Genomic DNA, 17,170 nt, shown 5'->3' on the forward strand with positions numbered 1-17,170 from the left:
TCTGGATGCAAAACATTTTCACTGCTCCAGAAGAAAATCCCGTATTCATTAAGCAATTGCTCCCATTCCTTCCTCCTCAAGCCCTTGGCAATCACCAACCTGAGTTCTGTGTTCTGTGATATCCTATATAAATGAAATGCAGTATGTGACCTTTTGTGTCTGGCTTATTTTACCTAGCTTAAAGTTTTTAAGGTTCAAACACATTGCAGCATGTGTATCAGAACTTCATTCCTTTTTATGGCTAAATATTACATTATATATATATATATATACCACAATTTGTTTATCCATTCATCTGCTGATGGATATTTGGGCTATTTTGACCTTTTGGCTATTGTGAAAAGTACTGCTATGAACATACCTGTATATGTATTTTTTTGAGTGTCTATTTTCTTTTTTTAATTTTTAAAAGATTTTATTTATTTATTTTTATAGAGGGGGGAAGGGAAGAAAAAAGAGAGGGAGAGAAACATCAATGTGTGGTTGCCTGTTGTGTGCCATCCCATGCTGGGGACCTGGCCCACAACCCAGGCATGTGCTCTGACTAGGAATTGAACCAGCGACCCTGTGGTTCACAGGCCTGCACTCAATCCACTGAGCCATACCAAGCTCATATAGAGTTCTAGTGTACATTTCTATGATACATGATCTGTGTATTGCCCACCACCCAAAATCAAATCATCTTCCATCATCATATATTTGGCCCCCTTTACCCTTTACTATTTCTCCCACCCCTTCCCCCTGGTAACCACCATACTGTTGTCTGTGTCTATGAGTTTGAACTTTATATCCCATACATGAGTAAAATCATATGGTTCTCAGCTTTACCAAGTGCTTTCTCATTGTGGTTTTGGTTGCATTTCCTAATGATTAATGATGTCGATCACCTTTTCATGTGGTTATTGGCCATTTATATCTTTTTTTGAAGAAAAGACAATTTTTGAGAACTATTATAACATATTATATCTGATGAAATCTTCTCTTGTTTTGGTTAAGTTTCTCTTGACTATAGCCCTAGTGTGTGTTATTAGAACAGGAATTGGTACACTATGGCCCCTGGACCAAATTTACCTCACTGCCTCTTTTTATGTGGCCTACATGATAAGCATAGTCTTTGCTTTTAAATTGTCAGGGAGAAATCGAAAGAAAAATATTTCATGACACAAAAATAATAAGCAATTTAAATCTCAATGCTCATAATGAAGTTTAATTGGAGCACACAGCCACATGCATTCATTTACGTGTTATCTATCTATGGCTCTTTTCACACCACAGCAGCAGAGCTGAGCAGTTGCAATAGAGGCCATATGGCCCACAAAGCCTAAAATATTTACTATCTGGCTCATTACAGAAAAAATCTGCCTGCTCTGTGTACTCTGTTTGGGCTGCTGTAACAAAAATACCATAGAATAGGTGGCTGATGAACACCAGAAGTTTATTTTTCACAGTTCTGGAGGCTGGGAAGTTCAGGATCAAGGAACCAGCAGGTTCGTTTTCTGGTGATAGTCCCCTTCCTGGTTCATAGATGGCCATCGTCTTACTGTGTCCTCTCATGGCAGAAGGGACAAGGGAGTTCTCATCTCAGAGGGCACTAATCTCATTCATAAGGGCTTACTCTTATGACCTAATTACTTCTCAAAGGTCTCACATTCTAACACCATCACACTGGTGGTTATGTTTCCATGTATAAATTGGTGGGGGAAACACAAACATTCAGTCTGTTGCCCCCTGAATTAGCAAGTCTTTGTCCTTGGCTTCTGATCTTTTCACAGCCCCAATTGTTGATGGCCAGAGAAGCCCTTAAGAGAGTAAGGAGGTACTTGTGGGGAGGGCTGACAATGGTCTAGTAGTTAGTTTAGTTCTTGTAGATGACCAAATATTTTTATTTTGATAGATAATGAACTCTAAGGTTAAACTATGAATGATGGGAATCAAATGTAAAATTCCTGAAGTACCACTTAAATTTCAACTGTCACTATCATTAAGAGAAATGATCATAGCGGAACCTCAATAAGGCTCCACCTCTCCTAACACATTACAGTTCCATTCACCTCGAAAGACACCATTGGCTCCAAATTCTATATTTGATTCTGACATGAAACATGGGAATGTCATTATCCCATTGAACAGGAACACTTTGTGTCCAGAACTTATCAGAGTCCTTCTGTGACCGAATTATTTTGAAAATTTGTCTGCTCTGTTTAAATAGGGGCATTTTCTCACACTTCAAGATTTCTTCAAATTTTTTTCTAATAAGAGATTTGAATTTGATTTGCATTCCATGGTATTGATTTCAATAGGTGTGCATTTTGTTAGAAAGAGGTTGTTAATCAGTCATAGCCATGCTGTGTGTGTAGGCCTTTGGAGCACAGGTTGACTTAAGGAGATACCTTGTAGATTTAAAATACCAATAGGTAAGGAAAACTAGACTCAATAATGCACCTCCAATTTCTATAATGGTATTAACCTAAACTGAACATACTCAAATAGTAATCTTATTGTGGAAACTGGACTGTCTTACATTCCGATGGGATATTTATAGTTAAGGGAAACTAAATGTTTAAGAGTGAAGTTCAATTCATTCCTGAAGAAAGGAATTTTGTAGCTATTGGATGATGGGTGAGATTTCATTAAGGAAATAGCCCCCAAACCCTCGAGAGTGCTTGCGGTAGGAATTAACATTCCCAAACAAGTGGAGGCAGGGCTCTTGTCCCTTAAGGCTTTTCAGCTCTCAAAGCAACTTAGCTGCTACAATTTCTAAATACTGCACTTATCTTCTCTGAAGAGTATGCAAGGTTCTCTTCTGAATGAAGTCATATAAACCTCTAATAGCACCAGGCTGGTGTACATCTTTTATATTTTTATTGGTCTCTAGACTCTAACACCTTGATTAGTAGCTTTGCTAATTAAAGAAGCTCACTTTAGTAAAATTATTATGTTTACATGCTTGTTATTAGAAGCTGTGTGCCAAATGCTATTTTCAAGCTCAATCACTAAGGTTCTGAGGGTTTGTTGCTCATACTACTTTACATAACTCACTCCGAGGCTGTTACAGTGTCATGTATCTATCTACTGTTATATTGAATATGTCTGTCTGTGATGTGCTCTTGTCCATTATTGAACCTATCAACATGATAAAGTCTTAATAAGCAATTAAATAAATGACATTTTTCACTGAAAAAAAGAAGAGGGTTTGTTGCTGCTGTCCTTCAGTCTGCTACCCCACCTGAAATCTGTAGTTGCTTTTAATAGTATTTGCCTTTGTCATTATCAAGAATCCCTGCTCTGCTTTCAACCTTGGGTTGCAGTTGGGTCGATCCAAAATCTTTATTTTAGTGTTTTCCATTAGGATATGGCCTGTCCTTCTTGTCTGATATGGAGCTGAAGTGTTTAGAGAATGATCATAAGTTACTCCTTCTATATGTTTTGATCAGCTTTTTAAACTTCTGATGCTTAGGTTGTACTTTATACCATCCAAATCAGAATGTATGGGGTAAGAGCTGTGGGCATCAGTATTTTTTTTTAAAGATTGCAATATGCAGCAAGGTTTAGAAACCACTGGCTTTGCTTGTTAGTCAAACTTAGAGGTTCTTCCCCACAGTATTTATTTACTCCTCAGGAGTAATTAGATGACTTTAACAGGGATTTTCTACCTTTATCATCTCATGGCACACATGAACGAATTACTAAAATCCTGCGGCATGGCAAAAAAAAATTTTTTTCCAATCTGACAAAATAGGTATAATTTTGATCCATTCACACTGGTTAGTGTTGTGTTGGCTGTTGTCATTTTTTTATTTGACAATCTAAGGGAAGAGAGGTCAGTGCCCCTGACTCAATAGTCAGGTATTGCATGTTTTAAAAATTCTTGCAGCACATCAGTGTGCCACAGCACACTGGTTGAAAATTGCTGCCTTATAATAATAATGCATTTCAGCCCTGGCTGGTGTAGCTCAATGGATTGAGCGCAGGCCTGAGAACCAAAGGGTCACTGGTTTGATTGCCTGTCAAGGTGCATGCCTGGGTTGTGGGCCAGGTCCCCAGTAGGAGGTGCTTGAGAGGCAACCACACATTGATATTTCTCTCCCTCTCTTTCTCTTTCCTTTCCCCTGTCTCTAAAAAATAAAAAAATAAAATCTTTAAAAATAATACACATTTAAATTACTTGGAAAAAAGACGTGGTATATATAAGATAGTACCATTGTCATTATTATCAGTATTATTTAGACTATAAAGAAGCTGTTTTGTGGTAAAATGTACATAATATAAAATTTACTGTTTTAACCATTTTAAAAAGTGGTTAAAATATTTAATAAAATGTTTAATATTTAATAAAATATTTTAAAAAAAATTTTATTTATTTTTAGATGGGAAGGGAAGGAGAAAGAGAGGAAGAGAAAGAAACATCATTGTGTGGTTGCCTCTTGCATGTCCCCTACTGGGACCTGGCCCACAACCCAGGCATGTTCCCTGACTGGGAATTGAACCAGCAACCCTTTGGTTCACAAGCCCATGCTCAATCCATTGAGCTACACCAGCCAGGCCATTTTAACCATTTTTAAGTGTACATTTGAGTGGCATTAAGTACATTCACATTACTATTATTACCATCTCCAGACCTTTTTTCATCTTCTGATCTGTGGATCCATTACACAGTAACTCCCTTCCCTGCAGCCCCTGGCAACCACCATTCTACTTTCTTCTCTATAAATTTGACTACTCCTGATACCTCATATAAGTGGAATTGTACAGCATTTTCCTTCTATGACTGACTTATTTCAGCTAACGTCATGTTTTCAAGGTTCATACAGGGGTTCATACAGATGTCCAACCTTTTGGCATCTCTGCGCCACACTGGAAGAAGAGTTGTCTTGGGTTACACATTAAATACATTGTGACATGTCATCACAAAAAAATCTCATAATGTTTTAAGTAAATTTACAATTTTGTGTTGGGCCGCATTCATAGCCATCCTGGACTGCATGCAGCCCACGGGCCGCAGGTTGGACAGAATTTCCTGTATGTCAGAATTTCCTTCTATTTTAAGGCTGAATAATATTCCATTGCATGTAGTTTATTCATTTGTCAATGGACCCTTGGATTGCTTCCACCTTTTGTGTATCGTGAATCATGCTGCTCTGATCATGGATATGCAAGAGGCCAATTTTAGGTGACAACCTGATGGTCTGTTCTCCCTCTGTAAGATGCTTGTCTGAATAAATTGCTTGTTTTTTATGGGTAGATTGTAAGTGTAATTCACCAGATGAACAAATACCTGTCCCCAATGACTGGTCTGTCTTCTACAAAATATGGCAAAATAGGTACTGTTTCAGATGCTTTCTAGATTTTCTCAAAGGAGGTAGTAGAATTATTTTATTGAATCAGCTCTCACCCAGGCTGTAGATCAATCTCACAGAGGTTGTCTTCTACAAACACAGTGACAAAAGTCTGTGTTTGTCTAGAAAGAAATAAAGGAGTCATGCTATATACTCTAGTTTAACTCTCAAATGCCACTAGGGCAAAATTGTAAATTTCAAGACCAACCTCAAAGGTTCCCGAGTCATGTTATGACTTTAGAAGTTACGAAGTAATTAGATTGAATCTAGAAGCCTCGTTAGCATCCTTCTATTTCTGTCTGTTACTCAGATAAGCCATTTAGTCTACTTATATACATGAGCTTAACTTTTTGAGTGAGAGAACCTCGTACCTGAGCTGAAAGCTTACTTTTTTACTTATTTCTATTCTCAGTGAACCACTCTTTGCCTCCTGACCTCTGTGAAGTATGTGCTTTCTTTTTTACAAACAGTTCAGATAGGTGTTTTTTTTTATGAGATCAGCTATGTTAGTCAATATGTGAAAAATTTATGGGGGCATACAACTTTGAAAAAGTAGTGATTACTTATTTTAACATTGTATTTCTGAAGGCATTATTTTTTCATATTCCCACAGCCCACCCACCTAGTCTTACAACATCAAATAAACGAATTTTCATGTGTATTTTTCACCTGATCCCTTTGACACTTTTCCTCAGTTTTTCACTTATAAGAAAAAGCATCTTAAATGAAAAAAGGTTAGGCCACCTCACTATGAAGGGATGAAAACTTGAAACTTTGTTAGTCTCTTTGGGTTAACAAATGGGCTGCATCTGTGTGCTTTCGAAGTACAGGAATGCCCTAAAATTAGAATCTGATGAGATAATGATTTTAGAAACATAAGCAACTTGTTCTTCTTGTCTGAAGACTTGCCTATCAAACCCTCCAGTCTGAGAGGCCGAGACTGAGTAAACAAACCTTCCTTTCCAGATCTGCATCTGCTGGTGGACGTGGCCTGTAAGCAAGAGCACTTTCCAAAGGAGGAGGAATTAAAAGAGTGAGGAATGGACGACGTATGTGACATTCCAGCTGTAGCTGGAAGCAGACTAGCTGTGCACATGACGCACTGTTGGGGTTTCTTCAGTTCTGTTAAGGAAAAATATATTTTTGTTTTGTTAATTGAGAATTTTGTTAATTGAAAATTTGGAATTTGATATTTACCACAGCCGTTCAGTTCAGATTGTTTACCTTGACAAACACTAAACATCTAGCAGCTTTTTTTCCCTGCTGCCCAGATCCCTTTCGAATGAAAATTCCCGGCCTTCTGTTACATCTGAAAACTGCTGCATCTCTGGTGCTGGGAAATCTGTGTGTGCTGATTTGTCATCTCACCACTCTCAACTTACAGTCAGCACATCTCCAGTGGGGACTTACAGTCTATTTGTTTCAAGTCACAGTGTGATTCTTTTAGAGAAGATTGTGTAAGAGAGAAATGAAGGCATATAAGGTCACCAAGATCACAGGTCCAAATGGTTCAGGAATTCTAGGGAAGAAACTCTGGGAAAGAGCTAATTTTCTAAGTGATTAACCAGGAAATGCCCTTAACTTTCAAACCCAGCATTCCGTTTCAAGAGCAAGGCCTCCGGACTTGGACCATCCATCACACTTAACAGCTTCTAATTATTTTATATTAATGGGAGCATTCTTCTATTTTCATATCTTTCTTTCATTTTAATGATTCATTATTATAAATGATAAGGTTTTGTTAATATATCATTTATTTAAATGTCTTCTAAAGAAAAGTATTTAACTTGTTTAATATATTTATAAATGCTGGTAGATTTAAGAGTTTTAAAACTTTATATTTTTATTGCTATGTAGGATAGAAGGATAAAGGAGATATGTATAATATTTTTACTTTGAGGGGGAAATATACAATGTGTGAACAAAAACATTAAGAGATTATATAACAATGCCTTATTATCTTCATTTTTACATTCAGTAAGTATAAATTCTCATTTATATCAGATTTGGTGCACAAATTTTGGGATAAACTGATTAGTAGTCATTTAACAGAAGCTTTACCTCCAGTATTTTTAATAGTCCATGTCCGGTTTAAGCTTCTGAGGGGATTTTAGATGGCAGGATAGACTCTGACATTTTTATCTTGTCCCCTCTGTAGGACTCTACATTTGAGTAGTAGGGCTGTGGGACTGGTTTTTGGGAGAGGTGTTTTTGTTCACTCTCTGTGGTTGATCCCTTACTTGCTCATCACAGGACAGCAAGAAACTCTCTGATTTAAAGTCTTTTAAATTGGCTAGGACTTTCTTACTGGATTCTGCTTTAGTTTTCTGCACTGCAGATACAAAAGGAAAGCCTAGGAATATGAAAGCAATTAAAAAGAAAAGGCACTTAGTGACATAAGTACTAAGTTAGCATTGTGGGTATAACAATTCATTAAATTGCATTGTGCCTTTCCAATGATGTCAAACCCTAGAAGTGTTACAGAGATAGTTTTTTTTTAAAGGATGAGCTCTGTATTGGTGACTCAGTTTAGATATGAAAAAGTAGGTTCTGAAAAGTGACCTGTTTGGTCCATCTGATTCTAAATAGTTGATGTCCATGTGATGGGCATTTATTCATCTTTATTAGCAAGGTTTCAAAAATGAACAGATTATCAAGACTCCTACATCTTTTGGCCAGACTATGTCTTTTGGCAGAATATATGAAGAGGAGACCCAATTTCCAAATGAAGGAACTTGGCTTTTTCTCTGTCATGTTGAAAAGCTTATATACCGTGGTGCTATTTCTTCTTGTAAATATGCCTTTCTTAGCTTTGTATGTGTTGAAAGAGATAATATATTTTGAGGAACATGTGTCAAGTAGGAACCTTGGCATGGATTTGGTTTCAGTGGTTTTAAGGCTTAATTAACAAAATGCCTTTATCAGCTTTCCAGACTTTTTTTAATATGTATATGAACGCAACAGACCGAGGAGCCAGGCCTCCTGCTATACTCACATGCCCGCTGCCTATCAACTAAAGCTATCATCACTGACTTGGGTAAAACGGAAAAAGACAAAATGAAATCTTGGTGTGAATTAGCCAGTCGGGTCTGACACATACTAATAAGTTTCCTGACTAGCACTCTAGTGTTTCAGCACCTTAAGCGTGATAAATTTTAATCAGTCAACAATAAAGTAAGCGTTTCAACTTGACTTGTTGTCTTGCTTGTTTTTACTGTTTAATTGGTGATTATTGGAAACCTCAGTCATTATGACTGTTAATCACAGCAGTCAAGTTCAAAAGAGAATGCACTCTGTTTTTCAAAAAACCTGACTTTTTAAGAAAATATGTCCTGGCTTTTTAGTTTTTTCATTTGCACTTGAATAGAGGTTGAATTTTTTAAATGCCATTATGGATAAGGACAATTCTTAGACATATTTATAGAAACCTAGTTTTTTGGTAGAGGATGGTCTTCAGTAACTTTAGTCGATCCAGATGTGAAAGTAAACACTGAAGAATGGCTTGTCTTCTGTGTGAGAGTGGGTGGTACATGTCAGACAGGTGGGCGTCTTTATGACATCTCCGTGGAAGCTGTGGTGTACCAACCCCTGAGGGATAACTCCAAAGCTTTAAAGCCAGAGAATAATTTTTCTTGCTTGTCAGTTCCAGTAACCTAAACAAACACAGTATATCAGCGAACTAAACTACATAGAGATGTTTTGTTTGATCCTTAGTATCTCAGGGTACCCAGGTTCATGATACATGTTATCATTATTCCCAGATCTTAGAGTTTCCTTAAGAGAGGGCAACCACATTTCTATTTTTACCTTCTTTCAAGTAAATGTGTATGTTAACTCAGTTTGGTTCTCTTAATTCCTTTGAAAGATTTAAGCAGAAATAAGTAAGGTGCCCTGGCTTTTGTAGTTCAGTGGATTGAATGTGGGCTGCGAATCAACGGGTCGCTGGTTCCATTCCCAGTCAGGGCACATGGCTGGGTTGCGGGCCAGGTCCCCAGTGGGGACCACATGAGAGGCAACCATATATTGATGTTTCTCTCCCATTCTTTCTCCCTCCTTTCCCCACTCTCTAAAAATAAATAAATAAAATCTTAAAAAAAATAAGTAAGGCAAAGTTCATTAGTAGCTCACTTTTCTTTAACTTTAAATATATTTTGCTTGCATCATATATAAAAATGTATATTTTGCATTATTTATGCTGTACTATTATATGGCATACATAAAATAAAAATATAAAACCATAACAGATTTTTAAAAATTCTCTCCAGAAGAATTAAATTTATTTCTACTCTTTAGGAAGGAGCTATAAAAGGTCTATATTTACATTATACTCTTAATGTCCAGCCAATAAAGAATAAGTGCTAAATTAAGAATTTACATTAGAATTTATCTCTCTACTCTACATTAGTTATTAGGCCTAAAATGTCAAGACTGTCCCATAAACCTTCTTTAGGGAAAAACTGCTCATGGTAAATAGACTACTCATAGTTTTTTTCTTTTAGAGGCATTGTGTCATTTAATCTTTACAATAAACCTACAATGCAAGTATTATTATCCACATTTAGCAAATGATCAATTTGTACAATTAAAAAATTTAAGCCCTGGCTGGTGTGGCTCAGTGGTTTGAGCACCAGCCTGCAAACCAAGGGGTTGCCAGTTTGATTCCCAGTTGGGGCACATGGCTGGGTTATGGGCTAGGTCCCCAGTGTGGGGCACATGAGAGGCAGTCACACATTGATGTTTCTCGCCCTCTCTTTCTCCCTTCCTTCCCTTCTCTCTAAAAATAAATAAGTAAAATATTTTTTAAAATTTAAGATGGATGTTATGTGCTTCTTACCACAATTTAAAGAAGCACGTAACAAATCTTAACCATTTTCTTTTTTTTACAAATCTTAACAATTTTTAAGTGTACAGTTCAGTAGTGTTAACCACATTCACATCATTGTATGTTTGTACAATTTGGAAAGATTTTTGGCAGAGGTCAAAAAATGTTAGTGACAATTAAATATAATTTGGTAAATTTGAAAATTCAAATGTTAGAAACATACTAGCATTGCATTATTTCTAATGACAAGATTACTGGAAAGGCTATAGTTCGTGAATGTAGTAATCAGCCAAAAATTAGTTTTCTGTTTTCCACATTCTCATTAGGCATATACACTTTACCCCTTTGCTTATATTTATGACATAGACTTACCTGCAGTCCTACATGGAGGACGTAGGTCTAGTGCATAGTATTATTTCACCTCCCAAAGATGTGAGAAGAAAATAGTGGATTCTAGACCTCTGGCATCAACCTGATCTAAAAGCTCCATAGAGGCACAGTTTAGAAAGGATCTATTAAATTTAAGTCAGTAAGCACTGAAGAAAAACTGTACATAAAATAGAGTTCTTGCAAGGATTGTAGACATAAGAACAATAAATCAGTAAGTATTATAGCACAGGATCACTTTATTCTGGCTTTGTGCCATTTATAGACACTAAAACCCAGAAAGAGCAGAGATCTCTTTGAATTTTGATTTGCAAAACCCTTTGTCTATTCATCTTCTGGGTTTCCTTCCCCCTCCCCCCCATTTCCTCATACCACTGTGCTCTTAGGTGCAGAATCTGCTTAGGTATCTGTTTGAGTGGCCCTGATTTACATGTGGTAGCTTGCCTACCCAGAGAAAGGAATTGAGGATTGAATTGGATGCAGTTTGGCTGTGGCTCAATAGAGGGAGTAGGGGAGCTGAGAGAAGAGAGAGCAAAAGAACGTGTCTGGTTAAGTGTGTGCGCGCCCTAGCCGGAGCCGGGAGCCCGGAGCCAGCCAGGGGGAGGAGGGGCAGGATGGGGGGTGGTTGCCTCTAGCTGCTCCACCCTCACTTTGTGTCAGCAGGTAGAGAGCGTGATTGCAGTCTCAGGGGAGGGAGGCCGAGCTAGAACACCAATTACAAACCACAGGCTTCCTCCTCTAGGGAGGTGATCCAGAATTGTCTTTCTGGAAGGGAAGCACTCGAATCCTTCCGAACTTTCCAAGTCCATCCATGATTCAGAGATATTGCCTTCTCCCTCTGGGATTTTCTGTGTTCCTGGTAGTGAACTGTTGCTTTGCTTCTTTGCTCTTTCAAGATTTGATCCTTTTATATGCTGTTCGGGGAGAAAAAGAACTTTTGTTAGAAAGGCGATTTCAGAAATGACTTTGGATTCTCTATAAGTGTTTTTAGAGTTCTTGGGGACAGTAGCTCTAACCCTGGACTGAGTTTTTGCCTTTGACCTGCATGGATTATTTTTTCAGGCTTCGGAATTTCTCGGCACCTACCTGCAGTGTGGGGCACTTGGTTTGGTTGCAGAGTAAGAAGGTGGAAGAATGAGCTGTACTTGGTTAAACAGTTGAAATCTTTTTTGAGCAGGATCTATAAAAGCATAATTGAATTTGTTTCACACCCGTGGACTCCAGTGGGCCCGACAGCGCAACAGGTTTGCAGATTTCTTTTGAAACTTTTTTTCCCTCCCTCTGCCTCAGCAAAAGAAAGAATCTGTAGAACAGGTTCATGTTCAATTGCTTGGCTTTTCAGCACTTATTCTGAAGACTTTATAAGATTTTTAAAATTTGACCTCTGAACACAGTGGGCTTTGTGATTGAAGTGCATTTATATTTACTTTACTAAGGATGCACATTTTAACATTTTAAAATAAGATTTTATTTGTACAAAGACCCCAATTCTCAAGTGTGCTTAGAAATAGCACAGATCTACCCTACTCAGGCTTTTTACTTCTTCAGAGTATTCTGCTTAGAGCCTGTAGGCTAATCACCTTCCTACTCCCCCTATCTTTTATACCCCACCCCCTCAAGGAATTTGAAAACGTGTTAGGAATAGTCCTTTGTTTTACTTATGAACCTAGAAAATTACAGATTATAAAATCAGGATAATAAAGTAGTTTCCAAAAGCATCTCATGGGAAATCAAAGTGCTTGGCATTCTCAAGCAGGAGAATAAAAGCTGGAATTCCTTAGAGAGAAAGAAAAGTAAAGATAGAAATATGGGTTTTAACTGGAAAAAATAATTGGAAAGTTAACCTTTTCAAACATTTTCCTAATTTGAAAGTTGGAAAAGGTGGTAATGCTCAGGATTATCCTGTAATAAATGAAGACATAAATTACCACCTAATTTACAGGCAAATTTAGGTAGAACATAAAAACATTATAGTATATTTTAAGTTCATGAAAAGCATTATAAATTCAATGGGCCTAGAACTTTGGCCACATTGCAATGCAGTTCAATGTGTAAACTTTTATTAATACATGTTGTAGCATCTTGAGACATCTCTCAAGGTGTGACCTGAAATGTTGTTCCCTCCCCTTCCCCATTTGAAAGAAAAATTCTCCTGTGATCATTAGCCTTTTACCACTGACAAATTTTGAGATTTAACAAGGACCATCTCTTCACTTTCTGAGCTGGAGTTTTTTCCTCTCACCTTCAATGCATGGCCTTAGTTGTTTACTTTGCCTTGTTTTGTTCATTAACATTGGGTTTAGTGGCTCGACAACTTGATGCATATGGAAGACCAGCACCCAGTGATCTGACATAATAAAAATTCAGGATGTGACATTCAACCTCAAGAAAAGTTGGAAATTCCAAAGAGAAGTGGTGATATCTTTATTAATAATAGTGAAGATGGGAGAAAATGACATACCTGCAGCAGAAGTGGGCTGAAAATACCCTCTTCCCTGCCAGATCAGGAATGCTACCTGTTCTTGGGAATATACTTTAGAGAAAGGAAGGGCCAAAACTATGGCTGGGGTTTCTGAAACTGAAGCATAAATTCTCTCTTCCTTCACCTGTCTGGATCCAAGAAGCTGCGTTTGGTATTAGCTAGTGGAAGCAGTATGTATGGCCGAAGTGCATTGCTGCAGCTGGTAGCATGAGTGGTGGCCACCAGCTGCAGCTGGCTGCCCTCTGGCCCTGGCTGCTGATGGCTACCCTGCAGGCAGGCTTCGGACGCACAGGACTGGTACTGGCGGCAGCGGTGGAGTCTGAAAGATCAACAGAGCAGAAGGCTATTATCAGAGTGATCCCCTTGAAAATGGACCCTACAGGAAAACTGAATCTCACTTTGGAAGGTGTGTTTGCTGGTGTTGCTGAAATAACTCCAGCAGAAGGAAAATTAATGCAGGTAAGGACACCTTTCTTATATTTCACTTTCCATCTGTTTGAAATATGCCTTTCTCCTTGTGTCTCCCAAACCACATGCTGTGTTTGAGGGCTTCTGTGGCTTACCTTTTTCATTTGTTCCATCTTTTAAGGATATTGCCTCATTGGCATTCTAAAACAAATTCTGACTTTATACTCGAGAATAAACATATAAATCCTACATTTTAGAAGATCACCTGCTTATTTTTAGCTCTGATAGTTACACTGCATTTTTAGATACACATAGTAAGACCCTTCTTTGCAAGTGATACATTCTGGACATAATATTTTAATAGGTGAAATATGTAGGCTTGTATTTAATTGAGGACTGTTTAAATCTGAAGTAAGCCCTAGGGAGGTTGATTTTAATGGTCAGCAGCACCCTGAAATTCTGGAATGCCCTTGGAGCGTATTTGATCACTGTGTCACTTTTGAAAATCAGTCAAGCTTGAGTGCTCCAGCTGGCTGTACACCTCAGGTGGCGCCCATTGCTGAGCCCAAAATGGAGAGGCCTGGGTCACAAAATGGACACAAGGTGCGAACCTGCCTCCTGATCCCTTCAGCATCGTCTGTACATAATTTTATGATTTTCAGGCACTTAAAACTGAACATTTTTTATTGATGCACAAAGTTTCTCAGATAAAGTTTTTCAGGCTTTCAGGCTGTGAATTTTGCCTATCACTCATTCATAGCCTGCTCTTTCTGTGTTGAACTTGTGAACTGAGGAGGCCTATGGCGTTTCACAGGTGAATTGCTTGTTCCCGCAGTGGGGACAGAGCCTAGAGGGCTGGGTCTTTGCAGTGTGGCCTCCCAGGGTCTTATTCCCTAACATTATGTTGTTTGTTTATCGATTAAACTTTATTTATGAAAGGACACCTCTTGCTGTATCTCTTGGACACAGGTTAAAATGTTAAATATGATTTATCTCAGCATCCAAGCTCAGATTTCTATTGTTTGGTATGAACAGAACCAAAGTATGATATGAATTTTAATTCTGGTCTCTTTTTAAAAAGAAGCTGAGAGTTTTGAACAAATTCTAGAACTCCCTTTCCAGACATGGATTTTACATTTATGATTTAGTTGTTCTTCTTGATTACTTTTTAGGCAGTATTTTGAAGCTGGGATAAGGGAAGTGGAAGAAGAATTGGGTAAAATGGAAGGCCCTGCTATTTAGAAAAATAAACGGGCAAAGAAGATGTATCTGGAAAAAAATGGCTTAAGAATTTTTGCGTAAGAGTCTAATCATTTAATTTGCACCCTAAGATGGCATTCGGAACATTGAAAAGTTGAAACATAAATCATTTTGAATACAACAATTAGAAAGGAAACTTTCTTTCTGACCATGCCCAGTTAGTTCCCGGAATCGTGAAGTATGGGCTTCATTTTATAACCTTAGCTATTTTACTGTGCGGCTCTGTTCTGGTCTCGGAGGTGTCTGGGAGCTGTACTAGGCTTTGTGCCTTATTAATGTCCTGTGGCAGCAGCATGTTCAATGGGTTAATTATATACTGCATAAAATAGTGTCCTTTTTATTTTAATTTTTTTCTTCTGTCATAAAACTGTATGTAAAGTTTCTGTGTATTCACAGAGGGAAAGGTATGTAAGAGGCACTAGCTGGCATTCTCTTTGCCACTTATTATTTTGTCACTCACTATCATATCTTCTCTTATTTTGCCCTTTTCCTCATGGTAACATTTCCTAATTTTTTCAACTGTTAATATTGAGCCTAGTAGCATACTTTAAGTATTGTTTCTTTATTTTGAGAAGAGGGAATTTCATTGTTTCTATTATTTAGGAAAGTCCTCTCAGGCTTTTACAGAGGTTTGTGTCATTGGCAATTTTCAGTCATTCTTTACCTTTTCTGTCCACGCAAGCATCTTCTAGGTCATTAATAAATAAACTTGTAAACTAGCTTCGTATTAATCTCTCGTGACTGTCAGTATTGTTCCTGGTTTATTGTCTATTAATCAATTTTTAATCCAGAATAGTTACTAAATTATCTTAATAGTCTCTTGTGAGACAATTATGTTTTAAAAAACGTTTTAAATGGTAAGCATCAGGTCTTTTTTATCCGCTATTGGATTAACTCTTTCAAAGAACTCTGGTGTGTTAGGGGCACATGGCTTTATACGCCTGGAATCCACACTGTTCATTCATTATCAGATCACACTGCAGCTCAGGTTCACTCATGTGTGGGTAACCAAGCCTTCCCCGTAACTGGGGTTCCGTGTGTGTCCCCTAGAGCTGTGATTTGCTGCGCTTCAGCTTTCCTCGTGAATGGCTGTGCCCTGGTGTCACAAATCCAAAGTGTTCTTCTCTGTTGGCTTTAAGGAATTTCGGACAATCCTATGCATCCTTCTTCTACCTATGAATGAATTATTTTAGCTGCCTGGTAATTTTGATTGTCTCCAAAGATGCAGTCAGGTCTTTGTAAACCTGGGCACGCTATGGATTGGGAAATGTGAAGGTATGAAAACAGGGATTAAAAAAAAATCCTTGTGGTTTCTGGAATTTCCAGAGTTTCAGAAAAATCTAACATTCTGCTCAATTAATTCAAGGTATGTACAATTTCATAAGGGACAAATTAACTAGATTTTCACTTGTATTACAATTTTGATTTTTCTTAGACAAAGAGAGCCATCCCTTGACAGGGTGCCCCCAATTTGTTTAGTAATGAAATGGACCATAGAATTGTCTCTAAAATAATTGTACTTGTGTCAGCTTCATCTGATGGCTGTGGGTACAAGGACACTGACATCCAGGCCTTGGTGAATTTTTGTCCCGAGTCTTATGCCTCACTCTTTGTGCTTAGGTTTCTTTTTACCCGCAGTAATACTCATCTTACAAGAAACGTTTAAAGTTTTAAGCTTTATTATTATTATTCTTTTTAGAGTACTAAAGGAAAATCGAAATAGAAGAGGAAATGTAGTTTTTGCTATTTCTTCCATTTCAAAACTCCCCATCTTAGCCCTGACCAAACTAAATTGGTTTTCTTTCTTTTCTGCCCAAGAGCCTGCGTCTTTGCACTACCAGAACATTTCACATCCCTGTGTGTGTTGCCATTGTCTGGAAAGTGCCTCCCTCCTTCTTAGGTTTGCCCTGCATTTGCTACAATCTTTGTCTCTTTCTTCTGATTGCCTTCCACTTCTTTGCCTACATTTCCACTTAATATTTATATTTAGGATAACCTTCCTTCCACTGCTATTCTGATCAGTTATTTTCCTAACTACCCATCAAAAATATTTTTAACTCTGTGTAGTGATGGATATTACCTAAACTTATTGTGTAATTATTTTACAATATATACCTATATCAAATCAGGTTTACATCTAAAAGTAGTGGAGTGTTATATGTCAATTATATCTCAATTTAAAAAGAGACAGAGAAAGTGGGAGACCAAAAAGAAAATCCATTTTAAGGAAACTTTCCAGAGTTCTTCCTTACTTGGCCGGTGACTGATAAAGAGGACTAAATAATAGTGATTATAACTTCTTGCAATCTTTTATTTTTCATTTGAATATATTCTCCTGATGTATAGCATTGTAGATGGTAAATGTACTGGAGCTTATGCATTATCTGACCATCCAGTTTTCTAGTTTATTTACTTCTTTTCAATGTTCGTTTATATTATTTCTGGTAATATGATTGCTACCACTTCTAAAAATGA

General features: G+C 37.6%; 2 protein-coding genes across 4 annotated transcripts in view; both read left to right on the forward strand.

Moving 5' to 3' along the window:
- Window positions 1–6,373, forward strand: part of HSF5 (heat shock transcription factor 5) — a 33,953-nt gene extending 27,580 nt beyond the window's left edge. The window contains exon 6 of the mRNA XM_045837582.1: window positions 6,303–6,373. Coding sequence (XP_045693538.1) covers window positions 6,303–6,373 — 71 coding nt within the window. The remainder of the gene's footprint in view (window positions 1–6,302) is intronic.
- A 4,857-nt stretch (window positions 6,374–11,230) lies between these two features.
- The window catches only part of RNF43 (ring finger protein 43), a 57,423-nt gene continuing 51,483 nt past the window's right edge, over window positions 11,231–17,170 (forward strand). For 2 of the 3 annotated variants that reach the window (XM_045837220.1, XM_045837218.1), the window contains exon 1: window positions 11,231–13,486. In XM_045837220.1, the coding sequence (XP_045693176.1) occupies window positions 13,235–13,486 (252 nt within the window). In that variant the 5' untranslated portion in view covers window positions 11,231–13,234. The remainder of the gene's footprint in view (window positions 13,487–17,170) is intronic. The other variant, XM_045837219.1, reaches the window with a different exon arrangement.

This window comes from Phyllostomus hastatus, unplaced genomic scaffold, assembly GCF_019186645.2.
Source record: "Phyllostomus hastatus isolate PE091 unplaced genomic scaffold, TTU_PhHast_1.1 phas_contig_210, whole genome shotgun sequence".
In the NCBI taxonomy this organism is placed as follows: Eukaryota; Metazoa; Chordata; class Mammalia; order Chiroptera; family Phyllostomidae; genus Phyllostomus; species Phyllostomus hastatus.